This window comes from Sylvia atricapilla, chromosome 4 (genome assembly GCF_009819655.1).
Source record: "Sylvia atricapilla isolate bSylAtr1 chromosome 4, bSylAtr1.pri, whole genome shotgun sequence".
Taxonomy (NCBI): domain Eukaryota; kingdom Metazoa; phylum Chordata; class Aves; order Passeriformes; family Sylviidae; genus Sylvia; species Sylvia atricapilla.
The window spans coordinates 20015135-20035934 of record NC_089143.1 but is presented as its reverse complement, the minus strand read 5'-3'; the positions used below and the strand labels follow the sequence as shown (position 1 = coordinate 20035934).

Sequence of the window (20800 nt, the reverse complement as noted above, 5' to 3'; positions counted from 1 at the left end):
CTCTGCCAGTGCTGGAGAGCAGCAGAGGAGGATTTATTTTACACTTCCTTTTTAGTTACTTTTCCAGCTACCACCCTCATTTCCACCTGTTCCTAAGCATGTTACATCCGTTAAACACACCCACTAAATATCAAATCAATTGTATAAAGTATCTTGAAGGAAATGTGAAGAGCAGGGGGAGCAGATTGCAGAACTTTGTCATATCAGAGTTAAGTCATACTGTCAGTCTAAGGAAACAACAGGTAACAACACATGGCTGGCATTTCATGTTCTTGATGAAACCACATTACACTCAGACTACAAGTGATCTTAAATGTGGGGTTTTTTCAAATTTAAGTTTATTTTGAAGTAAACACAAGCTTAGCCGTGTTTGTTTTAACTTCTTTTGTGGGGGGAAAAAAAAAGTGTTAAGCCTTCCAAGGCAAGGAAATGACATGGGGAGCCACATTTTTGTGTGGGGATTAACAAAACTCAACAGGTATTGACCAAGAAGATTTAACTGACATTTAAAAAAAATGAAAGCTCCCCACGATCTCTTGCAAATTTGGAACTTGTGAAAATCAACAAAGTAACTTATATGAATGGCTGAAGTTTAAATTTAAACTCCTACTTTGAATTTGTAGCTTGATTATTTTATTGGGGCTTTAATTAGAACTCATTCAAAGTACCATATAGGGACCTTGACACACTTAAAGAGCTCGAAAATATTTTTCTTCTAGAAAGTACTAAGTTAACCATCAAAACAACAGCAACACTTATACATAAGTTTACAGTTCGCTTCCTGCCCAGAAGCCTTCCACACATGTGGCAGAAATGCCAGTAGACGTAGTAGCAGTAACTTAAGAGGCCATTTAGAAAAAATCAGTTCCTGGGTTACCGCCCTTTTCCCCATTCCCTTCGCTCCTGCAGCGGGATTCCCCGCGCCGGGGGCAGGTTCGGGGCAGCGCCGGGGACGGCTCCCACAGCCGCGGCCGCCGCCGCAGCGCTGGACGGGCCCGTACCCGCACCCCGGGCCCGCCGCACCCGGCACCGCCATTTTGCAGCCGCCCAAGCCCGGCCCGGCCCGACACCCCCTCGCCCCCACGGGTGGGCGGCCATTCCCCGCCCGCTGCCACTGCCGGCCGCGGCCGCATACAGCGCCGGCTCCCCGGTACGGCTGCCGTGCTACCGCCCGGCCTCGGCCCCGCCGGCCCTCCGCCCCGCCGGCCCTCCGCCACCGCCGCCCGCCCCGCCCGGGCCCGGCGGGGCCTCGCCGAGCCGTCCCCAGGGCGGAGGGCGGTGAATGGCAGCCGAAAGGGGAGGAGGCCGAGGCCGATGGGCGGGCCAGCGCCGCCCTCCAGGGCTGTGGGCTGCCCGCGGAGCCCCACTCGGCGTTCGGCCGCCTCCGGAGCCGTGAGGAGGTTCGTCAATCGGGGGTGTGCGGCGCTGGCTTCGCCCGGCCGGGCTCGGTGAGCGTCTGGGGCGGGACCCGGCGCAGGACGGCCCGAGCTGCCGGGCCCCCCCGCGCCCCCGCTGGGGCTCCCTGGCCTTCCGGAGAGGCAGGGCCGCCCGGGCACTCTCGGACCTCGTGGGGAGCGAGGCCGAGCGAACTCCGGGGCTCCCGACTGGGAGCGGCTGGCGGCGGCGGGTGCGGAGACACCGCCGGCAGCGCAGAGCCAGCGGCGCGGCTGCGGAGTCACGGCCGCTGGCTTGTGAACAGCCCGGAGGAAAAGTTGGTGGCGCCCTTTGTAGGACGAGCGCAGAGTGGCTTTTGGGACGGGAATGTTTTTGCGAGGTGAGCTGCTGCTCACGGCGGTGCTGGAGAGGCGCCGGGGCTGCCCGTTCTGGAAGGAGCCGGACCCGTCCGTGCCGCGCATCCCGCGGGCGCGGCCTGGCTGCGCTCGCCGTCCCTCTTACAAAGCGCTAAGGTCAAGTTAAAACTGGAGGCACAGTAACTTTTGTGATTGTATAATGGTTAAAAATACTCACGCTGGTTTACCGGGAAGGTATTTTAATCTCTGTGTTTTCCGAGGACTGTTTGAAGGTTGAACTAAACTGTTGGTTTATTTATAACTTGATTTAGAAACATAATACAGAAACGCATTTACTTATATCAGTAAAATATTTTCTGGTTTAGAGAAGCTTAATTTTGGCGGCCAGGTTGTCAAATTACAAGTAATATGTTTGGCTGTGGTGACATTGCTGGTACTCTTAGTGCTCTGTCGTGATTTTAGCGTCCTTTGAGTGGAAAAAGTTGTTGGTTAACTGTTTTCTTGTGGTTTTGACTGTACTACTTTCATCTTTACAAATACATCTTCAGATCGGTATTGTGAATTAATTCTGTATTTATACAGAATTTAAAAATATTGTTCATTGCCAAGAATATTCTACAATGCTCCTTGCAAATTGCTTAACTTTAGGGAAGTTGTTCTTAAGCAGCAAGAGTTACTATGTGTTATGCTGTGGTAGTATATGGATACCTTGCTACTTACGTCTTGTGGAAGCTAAACTTTAAGTAGCCATTTTTATGCAAGTTTACTTGCTTATTGAGGGAACTTTTTACTACAGAGCAGAGATCCTCTCTTGGTTTTGACAGGACTTATAGTTAAAAGGCTCGCTCATGTAAGGCCTTTGCCTCCCTGCCATGTATGAATAATTTATTTGGTTTTTTTTTTTTTTTTTTAAATGGGACATAAAGGTATTTAAAGTAAGTTTATTTTGAATCGTGGGTATTTAAGTTGGTAATGTCTAAACACAGCATCCTTGGTGATGTTCCTCCTCTGATTTCCCAGGCAGAGTTCTGCATCTCCTCCTCTTTGGCCTTCTTATCATTATTGTCTTTCTCTGTCTCCTGATTAGGCGATGATAGTTAACCAGGCCTTTGTTATGAAATAAATTTTTTTACTATAGAGTTGTCCATAGAAAGTTAGGGGCTACTCTTTATTTCTAGCATGTATAAGTAGAACATTAAATTCAAAGAAGAAATTTATATGCTGCATTGACAGGATTGATTATTAGTTTTAGCATTTGTTTACACTTGAAACCCAGTTATTATTAGTTAGGAAAAAAAAAGCAGTCACTGTTCTGGCACAATGCTCTATATATGGTCAGACTCAGCTATAGGTGCTCATGTTTGGAATTACAGTGTATAAATCTTGAAGATGCTGTCAGCCTTCTTGCTGTTTTCTAGGCTTTTTGTTTACTTAATTATACAAATACATTCAGATTTCAAATTTTTATTCAGTTTTGCATTGTAACCATGCTTTCTGATAATGAATCATTATTTTCTTCTTTGGCAGCTAAAATGAATTCAGATCCTGATCCCACCTCAAGTCCCTCTCAACCCCAGCAGCATCTTGGAAGGTCCCAGCTAAATGCTGCTCCTGTGGACCATGGTGAGAACAGTCAGAGACCTGGAACATCTTCAGCAGATTCTGCAACTTCTTCAGTTCCTGGCTACTCCCGTAGCAGGGAGAAAACAGAAAAAAAGGGTAAGTATGAACAGAATTCTTAAGCAAAATCAGCTTACATTAAAAATTGGGAGATTATTGTGTGTATATGTATTCTAAACTCTGTTTAAAGACACTGTAAAGTAGGAAAATAAATTTCTCCAATTTCTCTTAACCTGTTGTTGTGGAAGAGTCTTTTCTACTTCAGCTTCCTTTGTGCCTATTTTCGAGTTTTGCTATCTAATGTTTCAAGTTTGTACAAAGCAATAGGAAAGAACTTTATTTGAAAAATTGGCAGGGAGTTTAATTAAATTTAGCATAATAATGTTTCCATTTAATTTCTTTATTTGGCTAGAACACATGTGATAACTATAGCTTTAATATGCTATATGATGTTTTTGTAATGTAGACTGAGGGAATAATAAGCTAGTACATTAAGCCAAAATTGAACTTAATGTTAACAGTAAGATAAGAATTTGGATTTACAGTTATGATACACCATGAAAAGCAGAATGATGGTGTTCTTTTTCCCCACTTGCTGTGAAACCATTGAATTTCAAAGCTTGTGGAAACTGATGGGACAAGGGAGAAGTCTTGTGCAAAATGAAGAACAAAAAATACCTGGTTCCTGTACTCACCTGCTGAGTTCCAGTTCCAATTCAGTTTGTAATCTAAGACTTGTGCAAGATGGTCTTGTGCTCAAGGTCTAGCAAATCTCCTGCTCTTTAACTTCCTTTAAAATAGGACTTTTGATTGTGAAACTGCTTATGTACATGCCCATATGTTCACAAATATGAGTCTGTATTAAAGATAATAAGCATTTAACACAAGCATTTAACTCTATCCAAGAGTTTAAAATTATTCAGTGTGTGGCTATCTGTGTGGCACATACCAGATGCAGCTGAGCTCTGCACATAGTTCAGGCCAATATTATGGTCTGATATTTGTCAGCAAATCTATTGTTTGCATCTAATTCAAAACTGACTGTTGGAACCTTCTGGGTTCCCTGTTCCCAATGAAGGAGAATTTTTCTGGATACCTGAATTTCTGTCATGCTTCAGTGTTCAGTACCAATTTTGTCCTCTGTCCCACCTGTAAAAGAATTGAGAGGTTATGGAGATTTGACACTTCTAACATTACCTACATGATTGCTAATTTAGCGTCAGTGCTCACAGTTTTCCATTTCCTTAATATGCTTCAACAGGGAAAGAATAGTAACTATAATAGGATTATGGTATGAAGTTATCTTGGCCTTAGTTATACTATGATTTGAAATAGCAATACATAAGTTTCTGTTGTTGATGCCTGCATTCGTGCAAGATTCTGGAAATCAGCACAAGCTATTTAGTGGCGTTTTGCACATAGGTTCTGTCAGATCTTTTTTTCTAGCTGATTTGGAGATATTTTTTTACTCTACACTAATGTTTGACTTGTAAAATTACATTGATTTTTATCTTAGTTCTCTTTACAGTCTTTTGTATTTGCTAATGATCTCTACCTATGCAGCACTGTATTAGAGATTGGATTATTTGTGCTCCTATAAAAGAGGGCTTTGAGCATTGATGTATTTCTCCTTTTCAGTTGTGACTCATTCCTGATTGCTTTAAATCTCTTCCCATTAAAATATTATGGGTGCCTGGTGCCACTGTCATTGCCCTTCCCATGCCCTTCTTAATATACACAAGAATTTAACACAGCAGAATGAGCTACCATTGCCATAGTGTCTTGCTGGAGTGTCTAAAACCCAAGATTTTAGTGGATTTAGATAGAAAATGTCTTCAATAACATATAATGTAGTATTAAAAGAAAGGAAGTTCAGTTCATCAGAACTTAAAAATGGGCATTTTAGTAGGACTTTAGAAAGAAGTGCAAATAAAAATACGAATTCAAAGATGTACATATGAAAACAAATACAAAAGAAACTGATATGTCAAACAGAAAATTGTCACTTCAGAAATTCTCAAAATATTTGAACTGACAGAGAAGGTGTTCCTTGGAATTACTAGAGCCCTTACTGATAAATAATATTCGAGTTTCTCACAGGTCTAGAAGAAGTGAAGGATTTGGACTCTAAGCCAGGGCATGTTGTATTGTGGGTGTATGAAAGAATGTATGCTCCAGGCCAATGGTTCTGGGAAGGGCTACTCTGACTTCTTTCTTGGAAGATTAAGAAGTCAGGTCATTTTCAATAGTCACTATGATCATGAGTAACTCAAGAGTTATGGAGAAGAGGATAGAAAAGACCAGCACACTGATATACAGAAAGCTGTCTCAAATCTTATAAAATATGTAGAACACTCCTCTTTAATGATGATGTAAATATCTTCCTCAAATATAAATTGCTATTTCAAATTGAAATTTGTATAATTTTTAATAAATCAGCTGTGATTTCTGTTTGAGAAGGGGACATGTACTGTGTATATCTCAACTATCTGAAAAGGCATTTTCAGCTCAGGACTGTATACCACAAGCCCATGTGCTCTTCCCTCACAGAAGGTCACTGGTATCCTGGGCTGCAATAATTGAAACACTGCCCAACAGGTGAAGGAGATCCTTCCTCTCCAGTGAGCACTGGAGTGCTTCACCCAGTTCTGGTCTACCCAGTACATGAGAGACATTGAGGGAGTTCAGCAAAGGGCCACAGAGATGATGAATGAGCTGCAGCATCTCTCCTGTGGGAGGCAGCTGGGAGAACTGGGGCTGTTCAGCCTGGGGAGAGAAGGCTCAGGGGAGATCTGTCAATGTGCATGAACAGCTGAAGGTAGGGTGCAAAAAGTATGTAGCACAATCTGTCCAGTCGTCCCCAGCCCAAGGACCAGAGGCAGCTGGTGCAAACAGGAGATCTCTTTGACCATCAGTAAACACTTTTTTGTTTGTCCTGTGATAGTGACTGAGCACTGGCACAGGTTTTCCAGAGAGGTGATGGCATCCTTTGAGATACTCAAAACCTATGTGGACGCAGTCCTGAGCAACCAACTTAGGTGGACCTGTGTGAGCAGAGGGGTTGGAAGAGGTGATTTCCAGTGGTCCTTGCTAACCTCAACCGTTTTATTAATTCTTGTAATATTTTTGATACCATGTCTCTGTTTCTGATCTGTGCTTTTTCTTCCAGTTTTTGTTAATATACGCTGTGTTTAAGGTTACAACATCAAAACGAGCATTAAGTCATTTGTTTCCTGGAAGCACACATCACATCATCTATCCCTGCAGCATTATCCATATCTTGTAGTGTAATTCAGCAAATTAATGAATGCCTTGGCTCTGACTCAGTAAAGCACTTAAACACACACATATCCTCAGCAGCACAGGCACTTCGTTTGGATCAAACTCTTACACTGCCCTTTTTTCTATTTGAAATTTTTCAGTCTCTATTCTGCTAATGTATCGTTAGGTAGTGTTTATGTTGTTCCTTGAATAATTTCTTTCACAATGGGAGGTAACAGTACTTTGAGAATTTATTGAGCAAATTGAATCTTGATTTAATGAAAAAAATATTCAATCATTAGGATAATTTACAGATAGAGGTTGTGTTAAAAAATAAAGGAGGGCATTCCTATTTCTACCCAAAACTCTTGCATTCTTCTTATGTATGGCTTTGGTTTTCTGTTCCTTGTGTATGTAGGAATGGAGTGAATGTCAATCCATCAGCTTTCAGGTTTAAAAATCAATGAGGAAAAAAAAAGGGTTACTCTTTCAAGGATGTTCATGGACGGGGAGTTTACTAGTGAGCAAAGCATATACACTATTAATTAGGGCTCCTGAAATTTTAAAGCCATGGAGTCATCAGTATCCATGTAAGCAAATTACAGGAGAGTTCCTGTGTAGCAGGGAAGACCAGTGTCTGCTTGCTAGTGAAATCTTTTGAAACAGACCAAGACTCTAATCTCAAAAGACACTTTTATGCCTCTCAGGTGCACAAGCCCCTCAGTTTCTGGTCTGGGTGTTTAATTTCATTCAAAACCCCTTTCTGGTTTCTGTGTTTCATCCACTGTGTAGAATCTCCTTCCTTCAGCTACAGCCTTAAAAGAGTGTGAAAAGACAGAGCTTGGATGAGAGCTCTGGAGCTCCCGACACCAAATTCTCCAAGCAGGCTTAAAAACATCATTCTTGCTAGAGAAACAATTTCCTCTACTTACAGAGCAGGGCAAAGAAAAAAACACTTTCAACATGGTGACTTAGTTAGCATCTTTAGTGAGTATCTGTAGTACCACTGCTACTAATGTTTTTTGAAAGAGATGCCTGAGTCTGCAGTCAAGAAAAGTGCCCTGTGTTGCTGAGTTAGAAAGTAGATCTCTGTGTCCCGGGAGATGTTTTGATTCAGATGAAAGGAAAGCAGAATGGAGAGAAACTTTTCACAATACAGTGGTAATTAGATACTTGACTGTGATGTCTGGATGCGGATAACTGCTTCAATTCAGCTACGGGGATAACTTGAACTGGATGACTCTCAGCCCAGGTGAACATTTATTGTACTGCAGGTTATCTGGAAGAGTTACCATTTCTTGTAATGCTTAAGTATGTTCAAGCATGTAAAGTGTCTTTCTTAAAAATTGACTATCTGCCAGTCAGCAGGTAAAGGAGGTCATGTGAGGATACTGGAGAAACTGGGAAGAGGATGGTAATTTTTCTTATGTGCATGAAACAGATTATTACTGGTTTATTACATCATTCATGAGCATTTGCTGGCCAATAAGGAGAAATTGAAAAGCTAAGTTGAGTGCATGAAGAAAGGTCTCTTTGATTAAGGAACTAGTTGGGGTTTTTTGTCCATGGTTTTGCTGTAATCTCTTGTTCCAGAATTGAGAACACATGGGAAGGTGTTCTCACCTCTCTCACAGGGAGCTTTGCAGACAGAAATCAATTTCTTATATTTTGTTTGTAGATATAGAGAGTTCTATGTGTACTTAGATGTGAGACTTTTTTGTACCTCTAGGAAGAAAATTATTTTATTAACTAACTGACTTCAAATTTATAAATAGTAAAAAAATCTTTTAAACAGTTTACAATGCATTGCAACAATTCACAACAGCGTGTCTCCAAGACACTGCCAAATGATAGCTAACAAAGAAGGAACCTTTCTAACTTACAAATATCTTCTAGGTGTGACCATCTTCCACTTAAGGTTACAATGAACCTTTGCTTCAAAGCTCTGTTTTAGCACTTCTGTGTCTTTACTTTTTGGCAGTTAGCTATTACAGACTAACTCTTGAGGCAAAGTGAAATGTTTGTGCAAAGCTTGGAGAAATCTCAGAAAAACCTTTGATTATTTGAAGGGAAGGATTATGCCTTGACTTACTAATTACTTAACAATTTATCTGTCATTTTATTAATGCCCCTTCAAACTTTACCTTTAAATACTCAGGCTCCTAGCAAGCTCATTTGCCAGGCATTGCTGTGGGAGAGAAAGGATTCTATCCAAACAAAAGTTAATGACTGTATTTTCTGATAAAATTTTTGGACATTATCATTGTTGGTGCAGAACAATGGAAATGGACTTTTTCATGTCTGCTGCTACAGCCAGTAACATGCTGGTATTTTTACCCTAGATGGGAGGAGGATTGAGCACCCATTTATTTGAGGAAACATTCTCCATATTTCCCTCTACCACCATTTGAAATACATAAATGGGTTTTTTGGCTGATAACAAAGATACTGTTACTGCTATCCATTTTTTACATTCACATGATGAACCAGATTATGGAAGGTGCCCTAGCTCAGTCTTCATCCATTATTTTCCAGGTGGATCAATTTCCTAATCTGTTCATGATAACGTTTCTAGCATAGTCCTAGGTTGCTCAAAGAAAGGAGGGTAGAAAGGGAAGAGCTATATTCAAAATAGTGAATTATGTAATGAAATGGCAGTGGCCCTGTAAGTTCTTTGGTGCAAAGGACTTGACATTCCTTTTGTGCAAATTTGAAAATTTAACTAGTGGTTGGAATCTTTCAATTAATTTTCCTTCGGAAGAGATCCAGTACATGTGTTCCACTGTGCAGACAAATCCTTTTTACAATACAGTAATCAAGGAGAGACTTGGAGCTGTTGTGTTGCTGGAGGGCCCCTCACAGCAGCAGCCCCCCTTCATTGTGAAAGTTAGAAGGTGAGACTGGGAGCAGTAAACTGGGAAGTAAAGGTAATCCTTTGAAAAGGTAATTAGTAGTGCTTATTTAAGCCACTGGATTTGTGGATTTGCTAAAAAGTTGGAATGTTCCTTTTTAAGGACCCCTCTTTTGACAGTGAATTAACTGCTGGAGCATGAATGTGGTGAAGTGCTCAAACTGCCGAATTGCTGAAATTCCATGTGCATTGTGCAGGTTGTTATGATAACTTTCCATCTGCACCTACAAAAATACGTGGACTTGGTGAGCTCTATGATCTCAGCTTCTCACATTGTTTTTCATTGCTTTCTCCTTTCTTTGTTTTGGTGGAAAGGGTGAATATTGATGATTACCAACTAAGAAATGACAAAATGTTAATTTATTTTTAGATCTACAGTTTTGGAACTGCAGATTTATGTTAGATTTATCCCAGCTCATCCATAAAGGATTCAAGGATTCAGTCAGAGTTGCCTGCATAAAAAAAAAAGCAGCAGGACTGGCTCATTAGTTACATGTAAAATTATTTTAGTGACTTTAAAAGATCATTACACATTTCTAGCTATGCTGGAAAAATACAGATTTGAAGACTGGTCTTCTATCCATTTTTAAATTCATACTCTATAATATCACTCTTTTTAATTATTTTTATTGCTCTCCTGACAATTTATGTTCATTTTGTGGGGATGCAGAAGTTGTTCCCATTTCAATTTAATGCTATTCAGTGACTTGTAATTGTGGTGTGACTATGACCATATCTACAAATGCATTGCTCCTCCTAGAGAAAGTAGAGTCCTAGACTTGAACAGCTCTGTAAACAAATGTTATTCCCTTCTCTCCCATCGTTGTTATCACCTTTTAAAATAGAATTCCTGCCAAAGTATGGTAGTATAAGAACTCTGAATTGTTCTTGGGACAAGTAGGATTATCTTCAAATCTGACTATGGAGGTTAAAGGCATAAAAGAAATACATGCAGTGTACTCTTAATTGTACCAAGCCCTTACTGTGCAGTTAAGAGTTCAGGAGGCTTCTGAATGGATGAAAATATTCAGCACCCATGGATGAGCAGCTAAGCATCTGAAGTTACTGAAACCTTTTTTCAAATCATTGATGTTTGTTGAGCAAAGCATTTCTTCTTCTCTTCCAGTCAGTTCCTCTGTGTCATTGTATTTGATATGTACAAGTCATGTTTATGACATGACACTTGGTGCCAGCTTTTAGGTGGAATGTCAGTCTTTCTAGAAACTACTCCTGCACAGTTACTGCACACAATACCACTGAGCTGTTGGAACTTGTGGAAAGTAATCAGGAGGATTTCTCTAGAGACTCAGGCTGGCTCTCCTGGACACTGGAAGCTCCACATTACAATCCAGTGGCACAAAAAAGCTGTTAGAACCTGCATTTATTGTTCTAAAATGTACAGATCAGCATTTTCTAAATGTACATATTCTGTCTGTGGATGAATGAAAGAGATCTTTCATCTTTCACTTAGGAGACAGACTTACACAACATCTTCTAACAAAAGAAATTATTTTTTATTTTTTTAATTAATTGTGTATGCCTTTACTCCTAAGAGTGTCTAGATTCTATAAAGGTTGTTTCATAGTTAAAATAAAATCTGCAATGCAAACCTGTATGCTGTTCCCTGAAATTGTTGAATTTTTTGGGTTTTTTTAATTAATGTACCAGATTGGTGCTTACAAGAAGAACTTTTCCTGTGTAAAATCCAGTGTGACACTATCAGAATTTCCACCATGCATTTCCAAAGGGAACTGGAGATATTATATAGGATGTGACTCCAAAAGAAATACCTTCTAGGCAGATTCTGCACAAAATGTGGTGCTCTATTTTGGTTTATATCCACAGGGAGGCACCCCCATAAGCTTTCATTTTCCTACCTTTTCTTGATTATTTATTGCTTGACAAATAGGCTATGTTTATTTACTTTGTATGTGCATGCATTCTTGTTGCCTGCTTTCTATCCCATGTTTTAAAATTTCCTTCATACTAGCAAATGAGGTGTTACTGAAAATCCACCACAAAAGGATTTCCTTTAGCTAGTATATTTAATTTGTGAAATTTGTTAAAGCAAGTTCATTCACTCTTCTAACATAAATGAACTGTTTCATGTTTGTGATATGGTGTTTTTCTGGTGGTTCAGTAATGCTTTGGCTTTGGGTTTTGTTGTTGTTTTTTGCTTTCTGTTTAAGTACCACAGTAAGACCTGATGATTATAATACAATCCTATCATAGTTTTGAACAGTGCAGTAAGACCTCTACTGACTTTATGAGAAGCTAAAAAATTTTCTGACTGTAGTATAGCAAATTGGATGAATGGAGAACAAAACTGATGAAAACTGAGCTGTAGAAGGATTCCCTTTCAATAGTTGTCTGAGAATCCATTCAGTCATGCAGAGCTGAAAGATGCCAGTGCCTCAAAGTAGTCTGCAAATACGGAGCTTTTTCAGGTGAGTTGTCTTTAGCAGCTGGATGCTTGGTTTGTAAGAAACCAAATTATACTTTTTCTTGTAATTAATTTTGCTTATTTGTACCAAAGGCATTGAAATCTAGGGAACAGAACACATTTCAGCGCTGTTGAATGCAAACTGAGGATGAAAAATTAGTACTAAAAACTGACTGGCTTCCAGCAAGCTGATTGTCTTTGTAAATATTTATGGTAAAAGTTAAGGTGATGTGGGTGCTTTGGTGCACCATCCTAAATTCTTTTGGCACAGGATTCATAGCGTGTTTCTGACCTTTTGCTAGCTATTTCTTTTTCAGTCGAAAACAATGCTGGGTTATATGGCTGCATTTTAATTTTTTCTCTGATGAAACTTGTGGCAAAGGCTGCATTTGTGATTCTAAACTTAAATGTAGAACAGTTAGAACCTATCTGGAACTTCACTGTAGAACAGTTAGAACCTATCTGGAAGTACTGCTTTAGTACTTTTATTAATACTGAGATAAGCTTTGCATGTTGCACTTCAGAGGCATACTTTTATGGAAATTCCTAGACATAAAAAAGGTTAGGTAAAAATCTAGCTTCAAGTCTGTCATAATGGAAATAGAAGAGGCTTTTTCAAATACAAATTCTATATCTGTATTTTCTGTGCCATGTCGGTCTCCACCCACACATTCATTTGTTCATCTTACGTTGTGGAGCATGGTGGGAGTACAGTTTAGCAGTGAACATAGTTTATTCTTACTAATAGCCTCTCACAGTAGAAGCAAGTAATTTTCCTTGTAATTTAGGCAGTACTCCCTTTTGGATTCAATTACAGTAAAGCCTTCTTGCTAAAGCAGTAAAGTGATGTATGCCTGAAGCTGCAAGTACATACAGTGCTGAGCAGCATGGCAAAGTTGAGTTCAGACAGTGCTCTTCATGGTATATAGAGAATTTGTTTGTATGTGGGAGAAGATCTAATGTCAAAGAAGACATTCTTCACTCCCTGCTCCCACCCCAGTAATTTAGCTGGTGGAAATGCCTGGGGATAAAATCTTGTTCCATTCTACTCCATCAAACGTCTCAATTACTCTTGTGAGTTAATAACATGACAATGAGGGAGGTGCCTAACATCCTGTGACTTCTTATAAGTAGAAAACCCACTTAAGTTGTGAGCTTTTGGAATAAAGCTAATGAAAATATGAAATGCGGTTTTTCTTCCTCTGGATACCATTCAACTTTTTCTTATAGCTGAACAAATGGGTGTGTTCCAGTTCAGGAAGGCTCACAGAAGTTGATGTGCTTTTTCTAAATGCAGTGTTCGTACTGTCCTTACTTTATGTTATTCAGAATGTTCTTTAGCTACTTGCAGCCTAGACATATTCATTTTAGACTCATAGAAATATTTGGCATTGGCCAAATACTTTTAATCTGTTCATCCCCTTTAGTGGAAAGACACTGAATAGTCTCTCCCTTTGCCTTCTCCATTTCATTCTCCTCAGTTTCTTCCCCAGGTTATAAAGCTCTGATAATAGTGCCTTATGAGCACTGAGCTGTGTTTTTCATAAAACAGTTTCAACTCTAAGGTGTTACGCTGTGTGATAATAGTTCAGAGCTTACCACTGTGTGTGCAATGATAAAGTGCGTTTCTGGTTTGCTGCGTTTCATCTAGCCTTTTGTCACTTTAATTAGTCATTAAATCCTTCTGCTGTTTTTGCTTGTGTTTTTTTGTTGTTGCTTTTTTCCTGAATAACACAGAATCATTGACAGATTTTTGCACGTCGGTATTGGCTGTTTTTTCTTTCATTCCCATATAAATGTATTGAATGATTTAGGCCTTATTTTATATGCCTGTGTGTCTAAACTCATAATCTTTCCCCTGGGAGAAGGAAAACTGTGTTTTTCTAATCTTCATATTCTGTTTCTTAATCTCTCACTTTCCCATGTAAACTGCATTCTGATTTGTTTAGAGGACTTAGGTAAGAAGCCTTGCTCCCTATCTTTAGAGATGTGAATATGAGCTGGACTCACCTGTCCAAACCAGTATCTCTTTTTTTCTCAATTAGGAAAAAAAGGGGTTTGGGGGGAGTTTTTGCATCCTCCTTAGTTAGAGCACCTACTTAACATATAAAATTATTTATTAAATATATTTAAAATCGTATCTTGTTTTTGAATGTATAATTTTCTGGGATGTAGTTGAGATTGTTTTTGTTGCTTACTGGCCTTTTTGCTGCTCTGTTTTTGTCAGCGTGTCTTAGTCAAGTTTATTCAAACAAAAGATTAGGAAAACTACATTTAAAACTCTATACCTAAGCCTAAAATTTGCAAGATCATTTGGAAGACTGCCAACTTAAATTTGCTTGGCTCACTTCGCTGGGCCGTCTTGATAACAATTTGCACTTGTGTCAACTGTCAGATCTTCTCATGGAATAGTGAAAATGGTTACATATTTTTCTCGGTTGTGGATATGCTTTGCTGTTCCTGACTGTTTTCAGTCACTTCAGGAATACTTCCTGTACTATAAAATGAGAAGGCTAATGAAGAAATCTTGTTTTGTATCTTGTCATCTCGGGTCCTTTATTCTTCCTACCCCAGGAGGAGGGGTTTTATCCTGCTCCTGCTGCACATTCCTGTCACTTCTTTTTCTGAGCCCAAATGAATGCATGAAGTCATGATCATATAAAGTGTGTTTGCCATGCAGTTTCCCTTCATACTCTTAGTGTGGGTGTTGCTTAATGCATTAATCTTTTGTTCAGTAGAGTTTCTATTAGCTTTAATATTCACTTGTAAAACCTATAATTTCTTTTAAACTTACATATTTTGTGTGAATGCTTCATTGTTGCTTCCTGTCTGAGAAAGTGCTTTAAGTTTTTCCTTTTATCCTGAAAACCTCACTCGGTTTTCACCTTTTCATTCAAAGCACTTAAAAGTCCCCAGCTTGTGTTTGTTTAAAAAAGTTGTTTGTTGTGCATGATAGCATGACTGTCGTGGGGCCAGCCTCCAATAACTGTGTGAACAAATAAAATCTTAAGCTCAAAAGGCATAAAAAATTGTGATCCTTTAAAATACCTTTTTATTTTTTTGCTTTGTTATTCACTGTTCATGGTCTTTGACCTCTTGCTTAATCTGGAATCCAGGTGCTGTAGCTGTGACCTAAGCTGTGCACCTGGCCAGAGGATGATATTAGCAGGCAAAGGGCTAAAACTCCCTTGAGCTGTGTAAATCCACTGCTGAGAGCTTTAATGTGTTTGTGTTAGTAGGAAAGTAAGTCTGCAAACACTTTTATTTTTCAGCATGCACTCTATCAATCCTTTCTGCCTGAAATAACTTTAGTAGATTTTTTTTGAAGGAAGGCAGTGATTCCAAGTGGTTAAAAGAGCACTGAGAAAATTGAGGATATTCTGTGTGACGGGTATGTGTGTATGATCCACTTCATGTTCATATATATACAACCAAAAATCATCCTTTACATGAAAGGACTATTATGTGCCTTTAAAGATTTCAGAATTCAGGATTGGAAGTGTCATACACAATGTCACTTAAAATGCCGGGGTTTCAGAAGCAGTGTTGTCTAAAATGCATGTAAAATGTTTTTGCTAAACATGTGATCAGACACTTTGCAATAAGTCAGCCAACTACAGTAATGCTCACTTGATGTGATTCAGCTGTGTATGGGGTATTATGGGTATTAAAAGGGTTAGGAATCTATTGCATCTGTTACTGATTTGTACTAGAATACTGGGAAGGAAATCTTGTGACAACCCCAGGTTACTCTATTTGTCTTTAAAGTTTTTTGCATTGAACAAATTTTATATGTAGATTGCATAAGTCCATTCTTCAAAACTGTGTATGAATATTGAAGAGTTTGTGGGGTTTTAGTCTTCAATATAGTTCAAAGATGAGGTTTAGATATGTTATTTAACCTTTAACCTATCTTCCTTTTGTGGTTTAAAATTTTAAGCATTGGTATTTTAGTCTCACTTGGACTAATCCCCTACTGTGGATTGACTGCCTTTTTTGTCAATTTAATGGTTAAATTTCAGAAGTAAGGGACAATAATTGCATCCCAGCACAGTGTTTAAAAACTGATACATTTCCTATTTCTGATCAAAATGTAAGAGAAATAGTAAAAATGCCTGCCTATGACAGAATGAATGCTAAATTCCCATTTGAGCTTATAGCATCAAAGCTGGAATCTTATGGCCAATGTGCCAAGTAATGTGTAAAGCTTCCAAAAGTAAGTAGTTATCTTTACTTTTCATCAGCCTGTTTGCAACCTCCCTACATAAACACTTTGTGTTTAGACTTTTATATTCTGAGTATTTCTCCTGGAGACATAAAACATACTTACTACCAGGAAAATAGAAATTAGTCTGTAGTCATGTTTGGCCGCTTGAAGTCTACCATTGAATTCTGTCACTTAGTAAGGGGCAGTTTTAGTTTAGTCTTCTTCTGAATGCTGTATGACTGTGAAATGCATACAGGTCTTTATGTAATGACATGTTTTGTTGTAATGAGTGTTTTTTAATAAATGCTTTCATAAATGTGTTTTTAGAGAACTTCAACCTGTTCAAAGAAAAGCCTGAATATCAAAAATGGATATTTCTGTCGGACTTCAAAGTTTAAATGCTTTCTGTAGTATGATGACATAAATGCAACAAAGTCAGAGATGCATCCGTTTCTTTTTTTAGTGAAACTGAGAAAAATTAAAGTATGCAGTGTCATTTCCTATCTTAAACCTAAGACTTTATCACATGGAATATTAAAAAAAAATCCATTAACTAATTTGTGTTAAATGATCTGTCTCTGGGAAGGTAGAATTAACTGTATTGGAAATTGAATTATAGGGCAGCCTGATGAGGAACTGAGATTTACAGTCTTGATGTTCTTGGTGGCAGATTTGGAACTACAGGAAATATTAAGTACTAACCACTCTTCTACACCCTTGGTCCTAATTTATTTTATGGATGCTTTATGCTATCTTAAACTTCTGTGCTTTCTCTTGCCTGCTTTCATTTGAATGATTGCAGTACTTGTGAGCCTTGGATAACTGATAGACTTCATTGGCTTGTATTAACGTACTTGACACAAAACAGCTAATGAAGTCTATTTTAATTGTCATAAAAGATACATGAAGTATTGCAAGGTGAGTGTTCCTGTCTTCTGGAAATTTTTATATTCAAGACAGTAAAATTTGACATTAAAAAGGCATGAGTTTTTAACAAAGCTGGAAAATAAAAGCTTCCACTGACAGCATTTCCATTGCAATGTTCTTATGTGGGAGGAATACACATCAAGACATTTTCTGACTAAAAACACGCTTAAGAACAAGGGTGATAAGTTGCAGTCATCACTTCTTATGGTGTTGTTATGGGGGGTGCACATACTCCTGTGTAGTTGTTTGTTCAGTGTTGAGCTGAATTGAAAGAATATGTTGGCTGTCCTTATTCTAAAACACACCTTGACTATTTTGGACCTTTTACCTTCAGAGACTGGCCTATATACCTTATGAAAAAGTAGATTGATAATGGCAGCGATGAAACTAGAGTCGTCCATGCTTGACCTCTTTAATTATCCTCTTGGTTATCAAGCAAAAGAAAAATATTGCTGGTTACAAGAACTTTATATACTAAGATATTCTAAATTTGATCTCCACGACCTCTGTTCTTCCACCTTTACCCTACAAGTACAGAATCAACCCACAGGCATATTTTTAATTAACTATCTGTTATTTATATTCATAGATCACATATGCAAGTACATAGAATTGATAACTGGGTGGGAGGGATTGGGCAGCAGGTTGAAAATAACCACAGAAAGTGTTTCTTTCCCCTGGCAGTCAGCTCTGTTAGAACAAACATTTCCACAAGTTTAGTGCAATAACACTATTTTTTTTTCTCATTGAAGGAGGTAGTTGACCATAAGGCTTATATTTTCCATTTTTCTTTTTTTTAATTTCCCCATCTTTGGAAATACCATTATGTACATGTTAATCTGCAATGTAATTGCAATAAAGTAACTATAACCCCCTGTTGTAAAACATTCCTATTTTGTTTCTTCAGCTTTCTGTTGAAGTACATTTTCTGGTCTAACACATTCTTCTGAGCAAGAAGAGCTAAAAGGGGTCAGAGCTGGGCCATGCTCTTATGTGTGCCAAGTAGAGCAGGACAGGAAGGAAGAGACTTTGCCATATAAGCTGCCAGAGCTGCCTTTCTTATTAGGGTTTTTATCAGTTTAGCTACCTGTTTTCCGTAGTTTGTTGGTTTTCTTATGTGTGTAAATTCCACTTAATTAATTAACACTGACTTAAAAGTGGTGGCTCCTGTATTTTCCAGAGTATCACTGAAGTATCTGTGGTGTTCTCAACGTGTAGAAAATTCTGAACAAAAAACCAGAAAGTCATTCCTAAGTCCTAACCTAGTACTGAAATTTTTATGCCAAAGGGCTTAATGAATTTGAAAGCACAGGAGGAAAAAGGAAAGTACTGCCTTGCCTGGCCTGTTTTATTTGAGTGGGGTAGGTAAATAAATATTTCACTGCTTTCGAACAAAATGTTCTTTCCTGTAACTTCTTTTTTATTGTTAGGAGAAAGCCCTTGAATGATGTTTGCTAGTGTTAATGGTGCCATCTGGAAGACAGGCTTCTGACTTGTTAGAGTTTAAATTATGTTGGTTACATATGAGGACAAGGAGATTAAGTAGTTAATTTTGCTGGGATGCTGTTTGTCTGTTTTACAATAATATTTTTACAGCTCTTTGAAAAGACCAAGTACTAAATGAAAATTATTTTTCATTATGTGCCTTGTTTAGCCAGACAGCATTATAATCTGGCATTAGAACTTCTCCAAGTGCAACTTGGCAGTCAAAACTGTGGCATGGTGAAGAAATCTTACTTCATGGTTTGCTCTTGTTAAATACATCTATTTTAATGAAAGGTACTGGCTTGTAGCCTGTTCTTCTTTGAAAATGGTCCCAGTATGAGAGATGTTAAAAACTGCAAGTGACCCTGTTCTTCAGGAGATCATGTGGAGTGGGGTTTATTTCTTCCTTCCTGCCCTCTTCTGAAGCAGAGCTGATGCTGCCTGGCCCCTCAGCTGGCAGGGCTGCTGAGCAGCTTCTCACATTGCTGCTGCCCCAGTCAGGTAGGGACTTGAACTTGGAGTAGATGCCTGAAAGTCAATTTCCTACATCTGGAAACTGCTTCCCAAGCACACTTTTCGTGCTGCCACTGCCCTCAGGACACAGTGGTGCCCAGAAGTGTCACAGAGTGTTTGTGTGGGGTAATGTGGTCAATAGGGGTCAAACTGGCACTTAGTGTAGAATTTGAGTCTTCCTTTCTAACTATTTCAGATTGGTTAGTTAGTGAAGCTGTAACTCTGAGTCACTGGTCAGTTGTCCATTCTTACCCAACTTAAAATATACAAGTTGTATTGATTTTTCTCTTGGAAATTTTTCCAAACTAATTTATGAGAAGTCATCTCATAAAAGAGCAGCGGTTCTGGTCTTCATCAGCTTTGCTACTAACTAATTCTTTATCCATCAAGTAGCATGCAGCATGATGTTGTTTACAAACACTGGATATCAGATAAAGCTCTCAAGTTTTTCTTTATGATTGACTGGTGGAGCAGTATGATGCTTTTGAAGAAGACCAGTTGTTTAAATCTGTATGTGTTTAGGAGATGAGAAAGAGGAAAAATACAAGCTGGAGTGTGGAGCAAAATGAAAAAAAACCCCAAGGTTTACGTTAATTGTTGTTAGTTTCTGTATGCTCCAGAGACTAAGGGATTGAGCTTTCAAATACACTGTTTTAAAGGCTGATTAATTTTTCAAAATCCTAGAAAAGGTTCCAGTGCTAAGTAAAGAGATTGACAGGTGAAAAACTGAAGTGATATCAAGAAAGGAATATCAAGTAGTTCAAAAGCTGATCCATCTTACATGTTCCACATGTGCTCATATTTGTTGTAATGAATATTCTCTTGATAAATTAATTTTGTGGAAGTAAATGAGAAACTGTAAACTGTGGCATCCTGTGCCATGTACCAAATAGGGTACCTTACCAACAAGGGTAAACATGCTGAAATTAAATACTGAAGTGGAGAGTCAATATTGCAATCAGTTAATTTTCACTGTTCTTGCAAAACCCTTGTGTTGGATCTTTGTTTGTTACAACAATTTAATTCTTCAACCACATAGAGCAATTATTTTTAAAATACTTCAAACTGTTGTTAGTAAAAATTTTTCTTTAATTTATAGAGGGCATGAAGGAAGAACCTGAAGTGCTCTTTGAAGAACTGCTTGAGAGAGCCAAAGCTGGAGAACCAAAAGCACAAACAGAGGTAATTTTATGTGGTTTTTGTCTGGTTTTGTTTGCTCTTAATTCCAAAACCAGCATTGCCTGCTGCAAAACTATTATCTCTTCTTCAGTTGGACTGTGTTTAGATGCTAAACTGTTCAAAGAAAGGTGATGCCGTATGGTTTGTCTGCCTTGAGAAATGCTGCTTCCTTGAGAGTGTGAGTGGCTTCAGGTCCAACTCTTTAACATGGAAAAGGTACAGAACTGATTTTGCTTTTCTTTTTTTTTTTAAAGAATTATGTGTGGAGCTGTGCAGGTAGTGACTATGCTGTTGGTTCCACACTACAGTGTATACAAAGATATCAGTGTTCTTAGGCTGGACTCTGGAGAAAACTGCCCTTGAGGTGCTTTAGCTGGGACAGAGGTTGGTTGCTGGTGTTTTGCACCTATGCCTTTTCTCTACTGAATTACAAGTTTTAAAAAAGAAGCCCCTTGTTTATTGAAATTGGCTGTGTTTACTTATTTAATGGCAGATAAAATTGA

The 20800-nt window shown here is 38.7% G+C and overlaps 1 protein-coding gene across 2 annotated transcripts in view; it reads left to right on the top strand.

The window, feature by feature from the left end:
- The first annotated feature begins 1354 nt into the window (after positions 1–1354).
- Positions 1355–20800, top strand: part of WFS1 (wolframin ER transmembrane glycoprotein) — a 32552-nt gene continuing 13106 nt past the window's right edge. Inside the window, exons 1-3 of one of the 2 annotated variants that reach the window (XM_066317236.1) lie at positions 1355–1448; positions 3279–3470; positions 20218–20300. In XM_066317236.1, the coding sequence (XP_066173333.1) occupies positions 3284–3470; positions 20218–20300 (270 nt within the window). In that variant the 5' untranslated portion in view covers positions 1355–1448; positions 3279–3283. The remainder of the gene's footprint in view (positions 1449–3278; positions 3471–20217; positions 20301–20800) is intronic. The other variant, XM_066317237.1, reaches the window with a different exon arrangement.